The sequence below is a fragment of the Carassius gibelio genome, chromosome B21 (assembly GCF_023724105.1).
Source record: "Carassius gibelio isolate Cgi1373 ecotype wild population from Czech Republic chromosome B21, carGib1.2-hapl.c, whole genome shotgun sequence".
Lineage (NCBI taxonomy): Eukaryota > Metazoa > Chordata > Actinopteri > Cypriniformes > Cyprinidae > Carassius > Carassius gibelio.
The window spans coordinates 7,921,648-7,936,921 of record NC_068416.1 but is presented as its reverse complement, the minus strand read 5'-3'; the positions used below and the strand labels follow the sequence as shown (position 1 = coordinate 7,936,921).

Sequence of the window (15,274 nt, the reverse complement as noted above, 5' to 3'; positions counted from 1 at the left end):
TGAGATTTTATGCTTTCTATAAAAATGTGATAAATGGGTGGTAGACCATACAAAAAATGAAAGAAATTAAAAGTTACAAAATAACTGGTTATAGAATACTGATAAACCTCAGTTAACAAAGAGTAATACAATGCTGTAAAATTCTGTAAAATGGCATTTTTAATGGTAACGAATGGATTGATTAATGTTAACAAATGAGACCTTATAGTAAAGTGTTAAAAATAATATTCATTATTATTTCTTATTGATTTTGCAGTGCATGACCAGGGCATGTTATTTACATGCTATGTCACTATTCAGTCATATATTTTTCTTAATTAAATAAATACAATATAGTGCCATTTTCATTTATTGGCAAATGTTTTGATTGGTTTTCTTGGCTTTTTTTCATATGGATTGCATGGCTAACCTCTGGTATATAACACAACATAGGACAAGACATTGAATGTAAAAGGCTTTGACCTGTCTTGTTTAGTCTGACCTTCATTCTGCTGCCCACAGAACAAATGTCCTCCCCTTTTTATACCATTCCATGCCCTTACTTACAGAGGCTTTTCTTTGTTTTGCACTGACAAACAGTTATTTTCTCATTGCCTTTCTGTTTTTATTCATCCTCACACATCTCCTTTTTCACACTTTTTCCCTCAGCCCCTCTTTTCTTCTTTTTCTTCTTCTTCTTCTTCTTCTTCTTCTTCTTCTTCTTCTCCAGCAAGCTCTAAAGCGTTAATGATATTCTGAGAAAGATGCCCACTGGGCTTTATTTGTTTTTGTTCTTTGCTCTATTTTCCCTGGAACAAAACTACACTGACTGATGCCAAAAAGATGAACTTCTGTTGTGCATCTAACTCAGCGTGCATCGTTCATCTCTCCACACATCAGTTAAAGTAAAATAAAGGAAATATACACTTCTGGGTATCTTTTCTGTATACATCTATTTTGTACCCTATCTCCACTGGCTCCTTGACCTCCTAATTTTTATTATTTTTATTATTCAAATCGATTTTAGACTTTCATATACTATATGAAAAGTTGCAGATTGTGTGTATTGTAGACATGTAAAAGAGTGTTTGTTGCATATACATTTCTTTACACACTTGGCTTTACTCAAAGATATTGCTGTATTTACATGCAAGAGTGCATCTTAAGAGAGCACAAGGAGTATAACTAACAACAAGAACAAAAAAAGGTTGTTGGAGCCCATTTATTGGTTTACATGCAAACCAAAAGCTGGGTTGCAAGTTCTGCAAATAGCAATATCGTATTTTTCCATAAACCCATTTACGAAAAAGAGAAACATTTTAATTTGTTTACATGACCATATGCACTGCTGACTTATAATCAGTTTAATATATCGAGGATATGTTACATGTGAAAAGCCTCTATATAATATTGTAATTTCATTTTTTCAAAAATCATTCTTATCAGCTTGAGTTGATGTGTCCACCCAGAGTTAGTACATAATGCAACTGGATCTTTTAGCAGGTATTCATCTGAGAATGGGTTAAATGTGGCCGTAAAGGGATGCACATGGTGCACAGCATTCAAATGATGCTTGAATGTTATTAAGAGGGCTCATGTGTGCCAAGAACACATTCTCCACACCATTACACCACCATGACCAGCCTGTGCTGGTGACAGAAGGGAGGATGGATCCATGGATTCCGGCTGTGTACACCAAATTCTGACCCTACCATCTGAGTTTCACAGCAGAAATAGAGGTTCACAAGAAGAGGAAATATTTTTCCAATTTCCAATTCTGCCCAGCAGTCCAGTGGACCACGTTCTTGCTGACATGAGTGTCATAGTCTTCCACTGCTGCAGGCCAATCAGTTCAAGATGTGACTGCTGCACATTCAAAGATGACCTGTGAAATAAATTGTAAGGGGGGTTAGTTTCAGTACAAAGCATAACAAGTGGATTCCGGAAGTAAAATGTTCTCAAATTATTAACATTGTTGACAATAGCAAATAAACCTTTTAAAACAGACCTACTATGAATTTCAAGCTGTTAAGTGATGGTGGCTTATTCACATTCCACAATTCACAGTGATTTTAACTTGAGTGTTCTTAAAAATCATGTTTAATAACCAAATTGAATGACTACACTATAATGACCACCCACTTTAAGAAATTTTAGAAAATTGCATCGTCTGTATACACCTTTAACTTTATACAGTTATACAGTCGTGTTGTAATTCCTAATTGTGTTCATGTTAGCAATAAACATGCTTCTAAGCAAGTAGTTATTAATGAGATTTGGTCCTTAAAATAATCTTTGACCATAGAATTTTAATTTTATAATTCCACAATAAAGAACATGCTGATTTTTATCTCTTTATTTATTTTTTATTCTGAGGAGAAAAATAACTGGAAAGAATATTAAGTCTGCTAAAAACGCCTTGCCAGATCTGGCAACAGTTACCAATGGGCGACTGAGTTTAGTGAAAGGTCAATTATATTATGATGGAAATTAGTTGAACTGATTCCTATGGCACACATGAATTGCAGATGCAAGTGATTTTGAATGAAGAAAGTCTTACCTGTGCAGATACCAGGCTTTCAAATGATCTTTTATTAAATGTGTAAAAAAAAAAAAAAAAAAAAAAGCATCATCAGGCATGTGCGTTTTCATCTTCTCCCACATTTTCAATTCTCAGGCTTATATATCGTCAACCTCAATCAACATATGCAATGAATAAATAAATATTTTATTGGCTAACACATTTGATTTCAATTACAACCATCACACCAACTCTTAGTAAGCACTGGCACATCATTTAGAATTACAAAGAGATTTTGCACTAAGCCACTGGCCTGGAGGGTTTTAATTAAAACTATAAATACTCCTACATGACACACTAATAATGCAACATAGCTCTATGAATGATTTCCCCATTGTAAACCTTTTAAGATTTCACATGGCTCTTCTCTAGACTAATATGATGTTTCAGGCATGAATCAATTGGTTTTTAATTGGCATACGGTGCAAGGCGCATCTCAAGACTTATTATTTATACATCAAAAAACACATGGATGATTACTGGAATACTTTGGTCTAATGTCTGGTACTAGAACAGACCCAAAAGACTCATGATGAAATAATAAAAAGATTTTATGCTAAGCAGTCGCTTACTGTTACTGTACATTCACTGTTCAAGGGAAAATTTTACAGCTAGACGTTAAACTTAACAAAGGTAAAAAAAAACAAAAACAACCTTTGGGTATCTTCATTTTTAGTTTAACAAAAAGTGTCCTACTTTACCTAAATCCACCCTGTATGTCACTCATTAAATTCTATATGTTTTGAGTGCAAACAATGAGCAGCATTTTTAAGCATGCATGTGCATGAATACTAGCACATTAACATGATTAAAGAATTAGCAGCTTGCTGTTGTTCAGTTGTAATAAAAAAAAGCATAGTATACATCGGTTAAGCAGCGAGTTACAGTACATCATTATACGAGAAAATAACCTCTGTTTAGGACAAAAACACGGATAAGCTCGGAAGGAATTTTGTTGCTTGTCGTCGTGCCTGGTTCAGTTATGGTGAACATGGAAATTTGCGTATAGAGCTCATCTTGAAAGCAGCTTGCAAATGAAAGCTCATTTTCAACCCACGAGAGTACTGTTCAGTGTTCATGCCGCAAAACCTAAATCTTACATTAAATCAGTTCAGAGCACCATTGTAGTCAATGATTTACACAGATCACCCACCATAATGTTAAATCTCAAGAAGTGTATTTCCAAATAGTTCACTGTGCTTGACTAAATATCTCATCACAGATGTGCTGCCGTTGTTTGACGGCCGGAAAATGGATCTGAAATGAAATGGCTCACACTGAAGACTTTTATGACAGAATTTATATTTCTGACTGCACCATAACACTTTGCATTTCCTGTTCTGCGCCTGTCCTGTTCTGAGGTGCTGGTGGGAGAGAGAGCATGTGGAAAATGTAACGGCACCATCGGATTCTTTAATCAGGGCTGGGAAGCGAGGAGCTAACTGTCTCTGAGGGGCGTAGACCGTCCATGCTGTGAACTTTATACATATACATGATCAGAGATGGCAGAAACGGACCATAACCAAACCGTTAGTTTCTATAACTGTAATGTTTTAGCTATATCTTAATTGGATACTCTGGATTAGAATCTGAAAATGGAAAAGGGGCTTATTAGCATGCATATTACTAGCATATTGGTTGTTTATTAGTACTAGTACATTAGTATTAATGCATTTTCTGCATGATCATATTTTAGATTCTAAAACCTAAACTTACAACTAGCAAATCAGGAGTTTATTGAGGCAAAAGTCATAGTTAATCTCGATAATTGGTCCTTAAACCAAAGTGTGACCTCATATATATGATATATTGCTATTTTATGAATAAGAGCAAGTTCAGGTATTGGGTAGGATTAGGGATGTAGAATATGGTCATGCAGAATATGTGCTTTATGAGTAATAATAATCAGTCAATATGTCAATAATAGGTATGGTAATAAACAACTAGTTATCAGTGAGAACTGGTCCCTGTACTTAAGTGCTACCAAAAAGAAACTTTAGTCTGTTTATGAGTATTTTAAAATGTTATATAATCCAATTATAAGTAACCTACTTAGTTTTGTGAGTCCAATTACATAATCCAGAATACATGTACTCGGTTACTTCCCAGTGCTTGTGCTAAGTAATTAAAGACCAGAGTCATTTGATACAACAACCACACTGAATAAAGAGGAAATGTGAAATTTACTTCAAATTAAATATTCGTTTATTATTTACTCACTATCATTTGTTTCAAACTGTCTTTCTTCTGTGGAACACAAAAGGAAATGTTTTGAAGAATGTTCATGCTGTTCCTTTTCCTTAAAAATATATCCAAATAGTCCACATGCTTTCTGTGCATATTAAAAACAGATCATATGAGTTAATAATGACAGAAGTTTCATTTTTAAGTGAAAATTCCATTGAATGTTTTTTTTATACAGAAATAAACTTGCTTATAATCACAAAGCCGGATTGGCTAATGAGTTATTTCAGTCAGTTACAAGGAAGATTTGATGTAGCCGAACACATCTCTGGCTGCATATCCGCTTTGGTTTATGAGCTGTGTTCTACCAATCATCTGATCTCATCTCCAGCTGAAGCACGCTCATCCATTACGTTGAAAAATAGATGAATGTTGCTTCCTTATCTGTGTAATCCTGACAGTAGCACAGCCCCTCCCTGTGAGATGAAGGCAGAGACGACTCACTCTAAAGGGAGATCTATGGCAGATTGCTTTGCTCTCTCCAGTTAAATGCTGTCCTCAGAAATCCTGCCTGCCTGGGAAAACAGTCAACAGCAACATCACAAGAGTCTTGATAAGGTTGTGTGGGGTCTCTTGATTTTGCCATACTTTGGAGATTTATTTCTATTTCTTAGCAATGCTAAGGGTTGAACATGTTGTGAATGTATGAGAGACAATGTGTAGTATTAAAATATATTTATTAAATATTTATGCTTTTGCTAGCATTAACTATATTAATAAATTAAGAGAATTTGTTGGATTTTCTAGGTATGGAATTGAGTAAGATGTTAAAGGGATACTCCACCCCAAAATTAAATTAACTTACCCCCATGTCGTTCCAAACCCGTAAAAGCTTTGTTCGTCTTCGGAACACAATTTAAGATATTTTGGATGAAAACAGGGAGGCTTGTGACTGTTCTATATACTGCCAAGTAAATTACACTGTCAAGGTCCAAAAAAGATTGAAAAGCATCATCAGAATATTCCATCTGCTATCAGTGGTTCAACTGTAATGTTATGCAATACTTTTTGTACGTGAAGAAAACAAAAATAATGACTTTATTCAACAATTTGTCTTCTCTGTATCTCTGCATTACCGTAGTGCCCTTTTGGAGAATTTCCACTGAAGCCAAGCAGCTTATATGCTATTCTGTGTCAGCTGCGACAAAAGTATGTTATGATATGTTTTCTAAGTGTATTAATGCTTTGATTTAAATGAAAACAGAGCATCTATGCAGCGCGGCTGAAACAGAAGAGTGTACGCTGCCTGTGTTCAGTGTATTTTCTCCAAAATGGTGCTACGGTGTTAACACATAACTATAAATGTTACATTTAAAAGACATTATATGAATAAAATACTGAGTAATCCAACTAACATTTTGTGGAATTATTTTTATATGTACTTATTTTCCAGAGAAATTTTAACTGTATTATTATATTATATTATATTATATTATATTATATTATATTATATTATATTATATTATATTATATTATATTATATTATATTATATTATACAAACCTGATTCCAAAAAAGTTGGGACACTGTATAAATTGTGAATAAAACAGAATGCAATGATGTGGAAGTTTCAAATTTCAATATTTTATTCAGAATACAACATAGATGAAATATCAAATGTTTAAACTGAGAAAATTTATAATTTTAAGGCAAAAATAAGTTGATTTTAAATTTCATGGCATCGACACATGTAGATGTGTACCATGTTTAGCACTGTGTGGCATCTCCTCTTCTTTTTATAACAGTCTGCAAACGTCTGGGGACTGAGGAGACAAGTCCAGAATGGGTTTCTATCCTTGAACCTTACACACAGAGATTGTTTCAGATTCTCTGAATCTTGAAATGATATTATGCACTGTAGATGATGATAACTTCAAACTTTTCGCAATTTTTCTCTGAGAAACTCCTTTCTGACATTGCTCCAGTATTTTTCACCGCAGCATTGGGAGAATTGGTGATCCTCTGCCCATCTTGACTTCTGAAAGACACTGCCACTCTGAGAGGCTCTTTTAATACCCAATCATGTTGCCAAATTACCTAATAAGTTGCAAATTGGTCCTCCGCTGTTCCTTATATGTACATTTAACTTTTCCGGCCTCTTATTGCTACCTGTCCAAACTTTTTTTGGAATGTATAGCTCTCATGAAATCCAAAATGAGCCAGTGTTTGGCATGACATTTCAAAATGTCTCACTTTCAACATTTGATATGTTATCTTAATTCTATTCTGAATAAAATATATGTTTATGAGATTTGTAAATTATTCCATTCCTTTTTTACTCACATTTGTACAGTGTCCCAACTTTTTTGGAATCGGGTTTGTTTTATATTATATTATAAAAAAAATACATTATATAAGCTTCTAACCTTGCATCTTAACGTAATGCGTAACTAATTGATGTTCTAAAATTGATTTATGATTCATGTGAATTTATTCAAAATATTTTATGCTGTCTGTGAGATAGGGTTGATAAAATAATTATTTGTATGAATGTCCCAATATGTTCTATGAAAGTCATTCAGAAACACCCAGAAGCTAGACATACAACATAACTATAAAAAAAATAAAAAAATTAAAAAGAAATAAAATAAAGAAATATTGAAGTATGGATGTTTATTTGTACAGAAAGTTCCTAAAGCCTTCAAAATATGTCTGGACTCCAAATCTTTCCCTTCAAATGTTTTCATTTTAATAATATGCTGTGACTTTGCAGAAGATATTTAGCACATGCAGTTAATCATTCAGTCGATATCTCAATACCACAGGCAAAACAGTTTGTTTCTATAGAACTTTATTTTATGTACTCGTACATTTTTAAATCCTCTATGCTTGTATCTAAAGACATCGCAGCTGATGCTCTCCTTTATACATAACAATATACAGTACATTTGTGGCAAACATTAGCAGACACAACCCACACTTTGTGCTTTACCTTTTTTCCCTGTATTTTTGGTATGTTTTAACATCACGAACAAACAAACATTTGCAATATTTCATACACTGGCATGCGCACAATCATCTGGACCTTTTTGAAGTCAAAACAACACCAAACAGCAATCCTTTTTTGTGGTGTGTTCTGCAACTTTTAAAATTAGCATTTTAATGCATTCGTTTATTGGTTTTATTCTCACACATACGGTTTTGTCAGTCTTATGCAATATTTTTTCTTCTTTTTTTTTGTGGGTTAAAAAGAAAACATAAAAAGGGCTCAAACAATAGGGGGTGTAGCTGTTGATACGCCAGGCAACATCTTAAACAGGCCTGCCTGGCGGGAGAGCGGGCCACGAGTATGTGAACATCTGAAAGAAGCAGAAACAGACGCAGTGTCTCACAAAATATGTGCCAAACATTTCTTCTTGCTGGCCTATTTCAAAAAGTTGCTCGGTATCATCAGATTTTCCTTCTTTTCTAACTCAGCAACCTGCTTTCAGCTTAATTTGACTTGTATGTTAACAGTATACTAGTGCAGTTACTGTACATTTCCTGTTCCTGAAGTTTCATGAACAAAGCAAACCAATGAGCTGAAAGCCAACAGAACCTGCGTTTTGATGCACATTGTTGATTGCACATAGTGACATTCATATCTATAACATTCAAAATTCTAAACATCTCGTTCATTCCTCCATGTGCTTGTGAAAATACAGAGTAAACTTCAAAACACACCATTTTGATTAATTAAATAACTGATTTTACATGCATTGATGAAAATTTTACTATTTTATGAGGTGGCGAATTCGTATGAATTTGTACGATGTTAGACATATGACAAAAAACAACAAAGAAACAATAAGATCCACCTCTATCCCTACCCGTAAATGTAACCATCACTGGGTTATAAGCAGGTATAGAAGGTAATAGAAGGTATATTATTCTAAAAAAGTAATTAATTACTAGTTACTAATTACATCTTCAACAATTAGATTACTATAAAAATTACGCTCTCCAAAAATTATTTAATTACTTATTACTAATTACTTTCTAAATCCTGTATCAACCTTGAACAAGTTACAAGGATAGACATGAAATGTGACTACATAAATATTCTGGTCACACTTTAGTTTAGGGTCCAATTCTCACTATTAACTAATTATTAACTATGACTTTTGCCTCAATGTACTCCTAATTATAGACTTTAATTATTTAATTATTAGACTTTAAGTTTTGATGTTACAGGTAAATCCACTATTGTATTGTGCAGTTTATGAATGTTCTACAATCTATACACAGTTTTAAGTTCAATTACATAAGTAACTGTAATTAAATGACAGAAAAAAATAAATAAAGAGTAATCCCTTACTTTACTTTTTCAAGGGAAAAGTAATTCAATTACAGGTGTTACTGAGATTACCCAACACTGGTAAGCAGACTGTACAATAAATGTACAAATGATACTGGACGAATTCATAAGAATTAGCCACCAATTCGCCAAAACGTAAAATAGTTATGAATTATGTTGAGATTCTGTTGGGTACAATGATAAATGATCCTACATCGTGTTTGAATTTAAGAGTATTTACAGTGTAGTTTTAATGGATATTCTCATATTCTTAACTTTTACAATATACGGTATATATATATATATATATATATATATATATATATATATATATATATATATATATATATATATATATATATATATATATATATATATATATATATATAAATTACAAATAATGAAACCATAAACAAGTGTTTTACATTTCTGCTTGTTGCATTGCCAATAATACATTTTCTGTGCACTTGGTTTTTAAAGGAACATTTACCTTTATGAAGATACAGTATATGTATATGATACATGTATAAGAAATAGCAACACGTTTTTCATTTATATCTAAGGCCTTTATCAGAATAGTATAAAATAAAAGTGTGGTTATCTGAACTCTTCGGTAGGTTTTCAAACTAAATATGTGCAGCGCTATGAGTTTATAAATAATAAATAAACATGTCAAACACAATAGCATAACACTGATCTCAAGCTGCAGCTTGCTGCGGACTTTAATAAATGGCAAGACATGAGCTTTTCCTTTGAAATAGAAAGGGGAATCAGACTATCCCATCCGATCGGAGAAAGACAGGATAACTTAAGAAAAAGAATATTGAAAAATGTGCCAATGTGAAACTGCTGAGAGTCATACCTTTGAGAAATGTGAGATGAAACCTGTGTTATGGGCACTGAATTTCAAATGAACATTAGCTGCTAACTCGGAGTCCTGTTTCACATCACATGCATTTCCTCTAATAATGGCCATTAATTATATAAAGGTAATCAAAAGTGTGCAACAGAGTGATGCAGATGTGATGTCAGAGCCCAGAAGACTAATTTCGCCACTGGTTTCTTCAATACTTTCTTATGGGGTTTCATATATTTCTTTCTTTCTTTTCCTTCAATTTATGAGTAAAATAAAGCCTGTGGTAAACATAACTTAACTTATGACATTTTGTTACTTTGACATTTTGTAAACTGCACACCGAATTTTTTTTTTGAAGCAGATATGTTTTTCCTTCCAGGTTCTGATGTCACATCTGCACCACTCCATTAAGAACTTTACAAACCTAATCATCGGGAAATCTGATTTACTTGAGGAGGGAGACCATATTTATATCTCTAAACCCCAAACTGTAATAAATAACAGTATGAATTCAGTCAGATTTACTGAATAGAAGCTACAATTTTTGTGCCTGTTATTATGTGACAGAAAAGAAAGAAGAACAGGCGAGTAGATAATTCCATATTTGATAATTTGGTATATAAAAGTATATATTACAAAAGCTTGTGATGGTAAATATAGTTAAAGAGCATTCATACTTTCTTTTTTGGCCGATGTGTATGATGTTACATTTTAGATTTGTGAGGATTTTGTAGTGATTTTGCATGGGGTGAGAAAGAGGCCTGGGATCTCATGACAAGTCATTTGTCTGCCTACATTAAAAGTGCAAATGCTACACGCAGCACAATAACAGTCAATCAGAACATACAGTACTGATGTTTAACATAAACCACTGCCAGTGTGAATGCGTCTTTAAATGGAAGTTTGTTAAGATTTTACTGAGTAATTGTGTTATTATCAAAATGCCATTAATTCCATTGCTGAATTTTTATCTAATCAAATGATAATGTATTGATCTCTCTTTCTGGCTACTATAAAAGTGGCTTTTACCACCAAAGCCCTTGCTATATATCCCCAAAATAGTGTACGTATAGATGTAGGTCTAAATAAAATAAAGATGAAAGGGCCATAGAGGTGTGGATGTGTGGTGCCTGCACAGCACAGCTTGAATGCCACCTGAATCTCCAGGTACTTCCTGGTATAAAGCAGCGGTGAGTTTGTGTGACATACAACAGCTCAACTCTAATTCCACAATTGGGTCTTTTCCCATTGACTTACTGCATCTGGTACATCATTATATAATTCATATATATATAATTCATATGGACTCCAAAAATTTTATTATGATTTTGTGACGGTCGTGAGTGATCTAGGAGTAATCTCTTATAGATTACAAGTGCAATTTATATAAAATACGTTTGAATGTTATTTACAAGTGAAATGCAATGTTTTTATTTTACAATATGGAAAGTTTTTTTTTTTTTTTTTTTTTTGGGCGGACTAGGAAACCTGTGCAATAATTAATGACTTTACTCTATCCTTTTATGCACACAGATAGTAAATAATCTATTCTATTATAGATGCTATTCTCTCTGCCCTTTCAGTTTTATGTCTGTGGTAACTAGGCTTCATGATAGGGGAATGGGAGGCTGGAGGCTACATTTTGATTAGCACTCAATGAATTTTAATTTATATTCCAATTCAAAGGGCTACTTTGAGAAACGACGGTTGGCAAGACCATGCCCGTCATTTACCCCTCAAAGCTTTCTGAATTGAATACATCCCAAGTGTGCATCTGGAGTCTTTCACACCTCACATAGTGTAGAAATGTAATGTTTGAATTATTTTGAATATATATATTAACAGTAGATGCATCAGTAAACAGAATGAACTACAAATCAAAAGGTCCACATCTTACACATAAAATCTGTGAAGATGTGATGTAATGTGTATGTGCCTCTCTTTTGTAATCAGTTGTGTAACATTAAGGTAAAATCAGTTTAAGGCTGTTTATCATAATAAGATAAGGTATAAAATATAGGAAAGTAGTGAAAAGATGATGAAGAGGCAAATTTTTCACTTCCATAGTTAAAAATGTCCATAGTTTTGCAACTTAATAGTTTGAAAATAAATATGTGGCATTATTATTATTATTATTATTTTAGTTTTTATTTAAATATTGTAAGCTATTAATCCATTCTCCTTACACTGAGGTCTGTCAAGCATAGTTTTCAGTTTTCATAAATTCAGTAGCAGCAAATGATGGTGCTTATATTGGATCCGAAAATCCTTGCAAATCATTGCAAAATGTTAAAAGTTAAATTAAACAAAATATATCTAAGCCTTATTGGTGTGTTTATTAAGGATCATGCTAATTATTAACCATTACGTACACCAATATTTTCCCACTAAATTATAATCAGTTATGCATGGGTCTCGTTCAATTTAATTGTCCTTACAGAACATACAACCAGAAGTCTTCCGTTTCCCTCATTTGCTCACTATTATAAGCGATGGAAAGAACAGTAAAATATGTTCAGCAAAACGATTGCACAACCCTAAACTATGTTCATGTTAATCAATGTGTGATTGCTTCCAGGATATAACCTCAACCCTTTCCTCTTATTGTCCTGATTTTCTGAACTTTCCGTATTTAACCTTTGACCTCAGGAGTAAGTCATCATCCACTCCCGTTTGGAATATCATGTTTAAATCAATGTTTCAGGCAGCAGTTTCAAAGCCTTTATGTGATGCTATTGAGTTTCCACCCACAACCCTTTTTTGCCATGACTATATGCGGAGGGGTTTTTGATTGCAGCTTGGCTGAGGTGTGAAAATGGAACGTGGAGGATCCGAAAAAGGGAAAATAGGGTTGGCTCCATGGTCTTCTGTGCTTCTTAGGGTGTTGAAATGGAAACCCACTCTCACATCCGCCAAAGCAGTGGCTATTCTTAGAAAGGGCACAGTTGGGACCACATGCATTATTTATGAGGTGGATACACATTCATCTTTCAACCTCTGGGCCACCTCAACTCAACAGCTGTGGCACTAACATACCGAAGTCAAAAATTCAGTTGTAACAAACACAATTACACACAAAGTGTAAATCAGCAAGGGAGACCGAAACCAAAGAAACAAGTAGTTGTGCGTCTTTCGAAAACACTTGCGTCTCTCTGGAACTCTACAAAAATGTAGGTGTTTACAAGTAAACAATTAGTGTTCGAGTGGATGGAGTGGTCACTCGGGTTATCAAGCGACACTGACAACAAGTCAGAGGCAGTAGTAGTGTGGTGTGTACTAGCAATAGTAGTTGTAGTATTAGTAGTGAACACGTACGCTATTGTAGCTTGCGCTTTTAGATTACCGCCATCCCTCAAAGACGGTATTTGCGCAGGAGGTCGGCTTGCCACATGTACTTGCGCTCGGGAAAGCGCTCGGGAATCTTGATTTTGCGGAAGTCCTGGATGCACTTTTCCAGCTCCTCTTCCACAGTCAACTTTTCTTTTGCTGGCCGCTTCTTGCAGGTGCTGGTGTCCCGGGAACTTGCGGTAAGCGTCCGGAGAAGGTCACTCTTGCGACGCTGCTCGGACTGCTGTTGCTGAAGGAGATGCTGAACAGGGCCTTTCTTGGGAGGCCTGTCCAACGTTTGCACGTGCGTCTGCCGGCTGACTGGGCCACGGATGACGGTACCTTGTGGGGAGCTGGCCTCGGAGTGGCTCTCTGAGCTGGAGGTGGAGAGTTCATTAAAGGAGGTTCCACTCTCACCTTCCCCTTCACCTTTGTGACCCTTGCAGCAGCAGTCGCAAGGTGGAGATGACCAGCGAGATGGGCCACCTAGAAAAGAGAAGCGAAGAGTTAACTCAAGGCCTGAAGGGTGACATGGACTATGTGTATGGAATACTAGTGTACTGCTTATTGTAAAATATGCCATTTATAACACACCGTAGCATTCAGTCCAACATAATTTTCATTGTATATGATTTTATTTAATAAATATACAAGTGGATGCTGCTTTGTTAGCCGCATTTCCACTGTTGGACCAGGTTCTAGTGCGTGCCAAAGCCAGTCGTGTTTCAACTGTCACCTCCGGGGCTTGATCTGGCCTCCTCAGGATCAATGGCAAGGGGTTTTGGGCCCACCAAAAGTGGAAAAGTGGCTACTGAGAACTTCTCGCTATCCCTAGAGCCTAACCCTGCGTCTACCCCTAAGCACATGGAACCTGCTAATTAGTAAAAGTCCAGGAAAAGAACAATAGTTTAGAACATGATAGCAATAAGGGCTGCATGGATGAGAAGAAAGCATCCATTTCAATTAGGCCACATTTATATTACATGGTTCAAGTGACCCAATTACAATATATTTCCTCCTATTTGCCAGAGACTGCATCACACAAACATGGAAACAGGAAAAAAGCAAATGGATGCATTATTCTCTGTTTGGTTTCCTGCCTCATTCATATGTGGAAATAAATCTGAAAATGAGTGTATTTGAATCTGCCATGTTATTGGACAGACTGGATATTCCTGTCAATGTCAGTAGTACACCTTTAAAAAAGCGATGTTAGTGAATGAAGTCAACTCACATGAAGTGATCACATGGCACAATGGAGGACGAGGACCTCTCATCAAGACCTGTAGTGAACTGTAAATGTGATTTTATAGGCCTATCAAATACCCGGTACTATATTTATTTTCACTCTTCGAACATTTCCTTTATTTTTACTTAAAATAAATGAAAAAAACAATGGTGGGCAGAACTAGTGTTGCTTGGACAACTTTTAATCCCTTTCACACAAAGTATGATTTACGGAGTCAGAGTTCAGATTAATAAAGCCTAATTTCTGCACAGTTACTTGCAGAATATTATGTTGTGAATTCAAAACAATCTTAACAAAATGCTGCAAGATTTGAAAACTGATACTTTTGAACGTTAGTGTCACATATGTTGCTTTATATGTAGGGGTTTTCTAACAGTTGGTTTGTTGGGTTGCTCACACATTACAGTGTTGTACTTGTGAGGTGAACGCTCCGGTACAAAAACCTGTGAAACTACAGCACCACAAAACAGCTCAAACCCATGTATAAGAAATGTAAAATAGCACTGTTGCATCAGGGAATGTGTTTTTAAATCACTATAGGGTAGGTTTAGGGTTGGGTTTGGTGTAGGGAGTTTGTTATTTTCCAACACACATATTTGCATCCAAATAAAATTCTTGTCGCTTCGTAACGTTAAGGTTGAACCACTGATGGCAGATGGAATATTCTGATGAAACTTTTCATACCTTTCTGGACTTTGACAATGTATTTAACTTGGCAGTTTATGGGACAGTCACAAGCCGGTTTTCATCCAAAATATCTTAA

General features: G+C 34.9%; 1 protein-coding gene across 1 annotated transcript in view; it reads right to left on the bottom strand.

Annotated features, from left to right (window-relative positions):
- Positions 1-9,517: 9,517 nt before the first annotated feature.
- Positions 9,518-15,274, bottom strand: part of kctd16b (potassium channel tetramerization domain containing 16b) — a 71,888-nt gene continuing 66,131 nt past the window's right edge. The window contains exon 2 of the mRNA XM_052587785.1: positions 9,518-13,748. Coding sequence (XP_052443745.1) covers positions 13,288-13,748 — 461 coding nt within the window. The 3' untranslated portion in view covers positions 9,518-13,287. The remainder of the gene's footprint in view (positions 13,749-15,274) is intronic.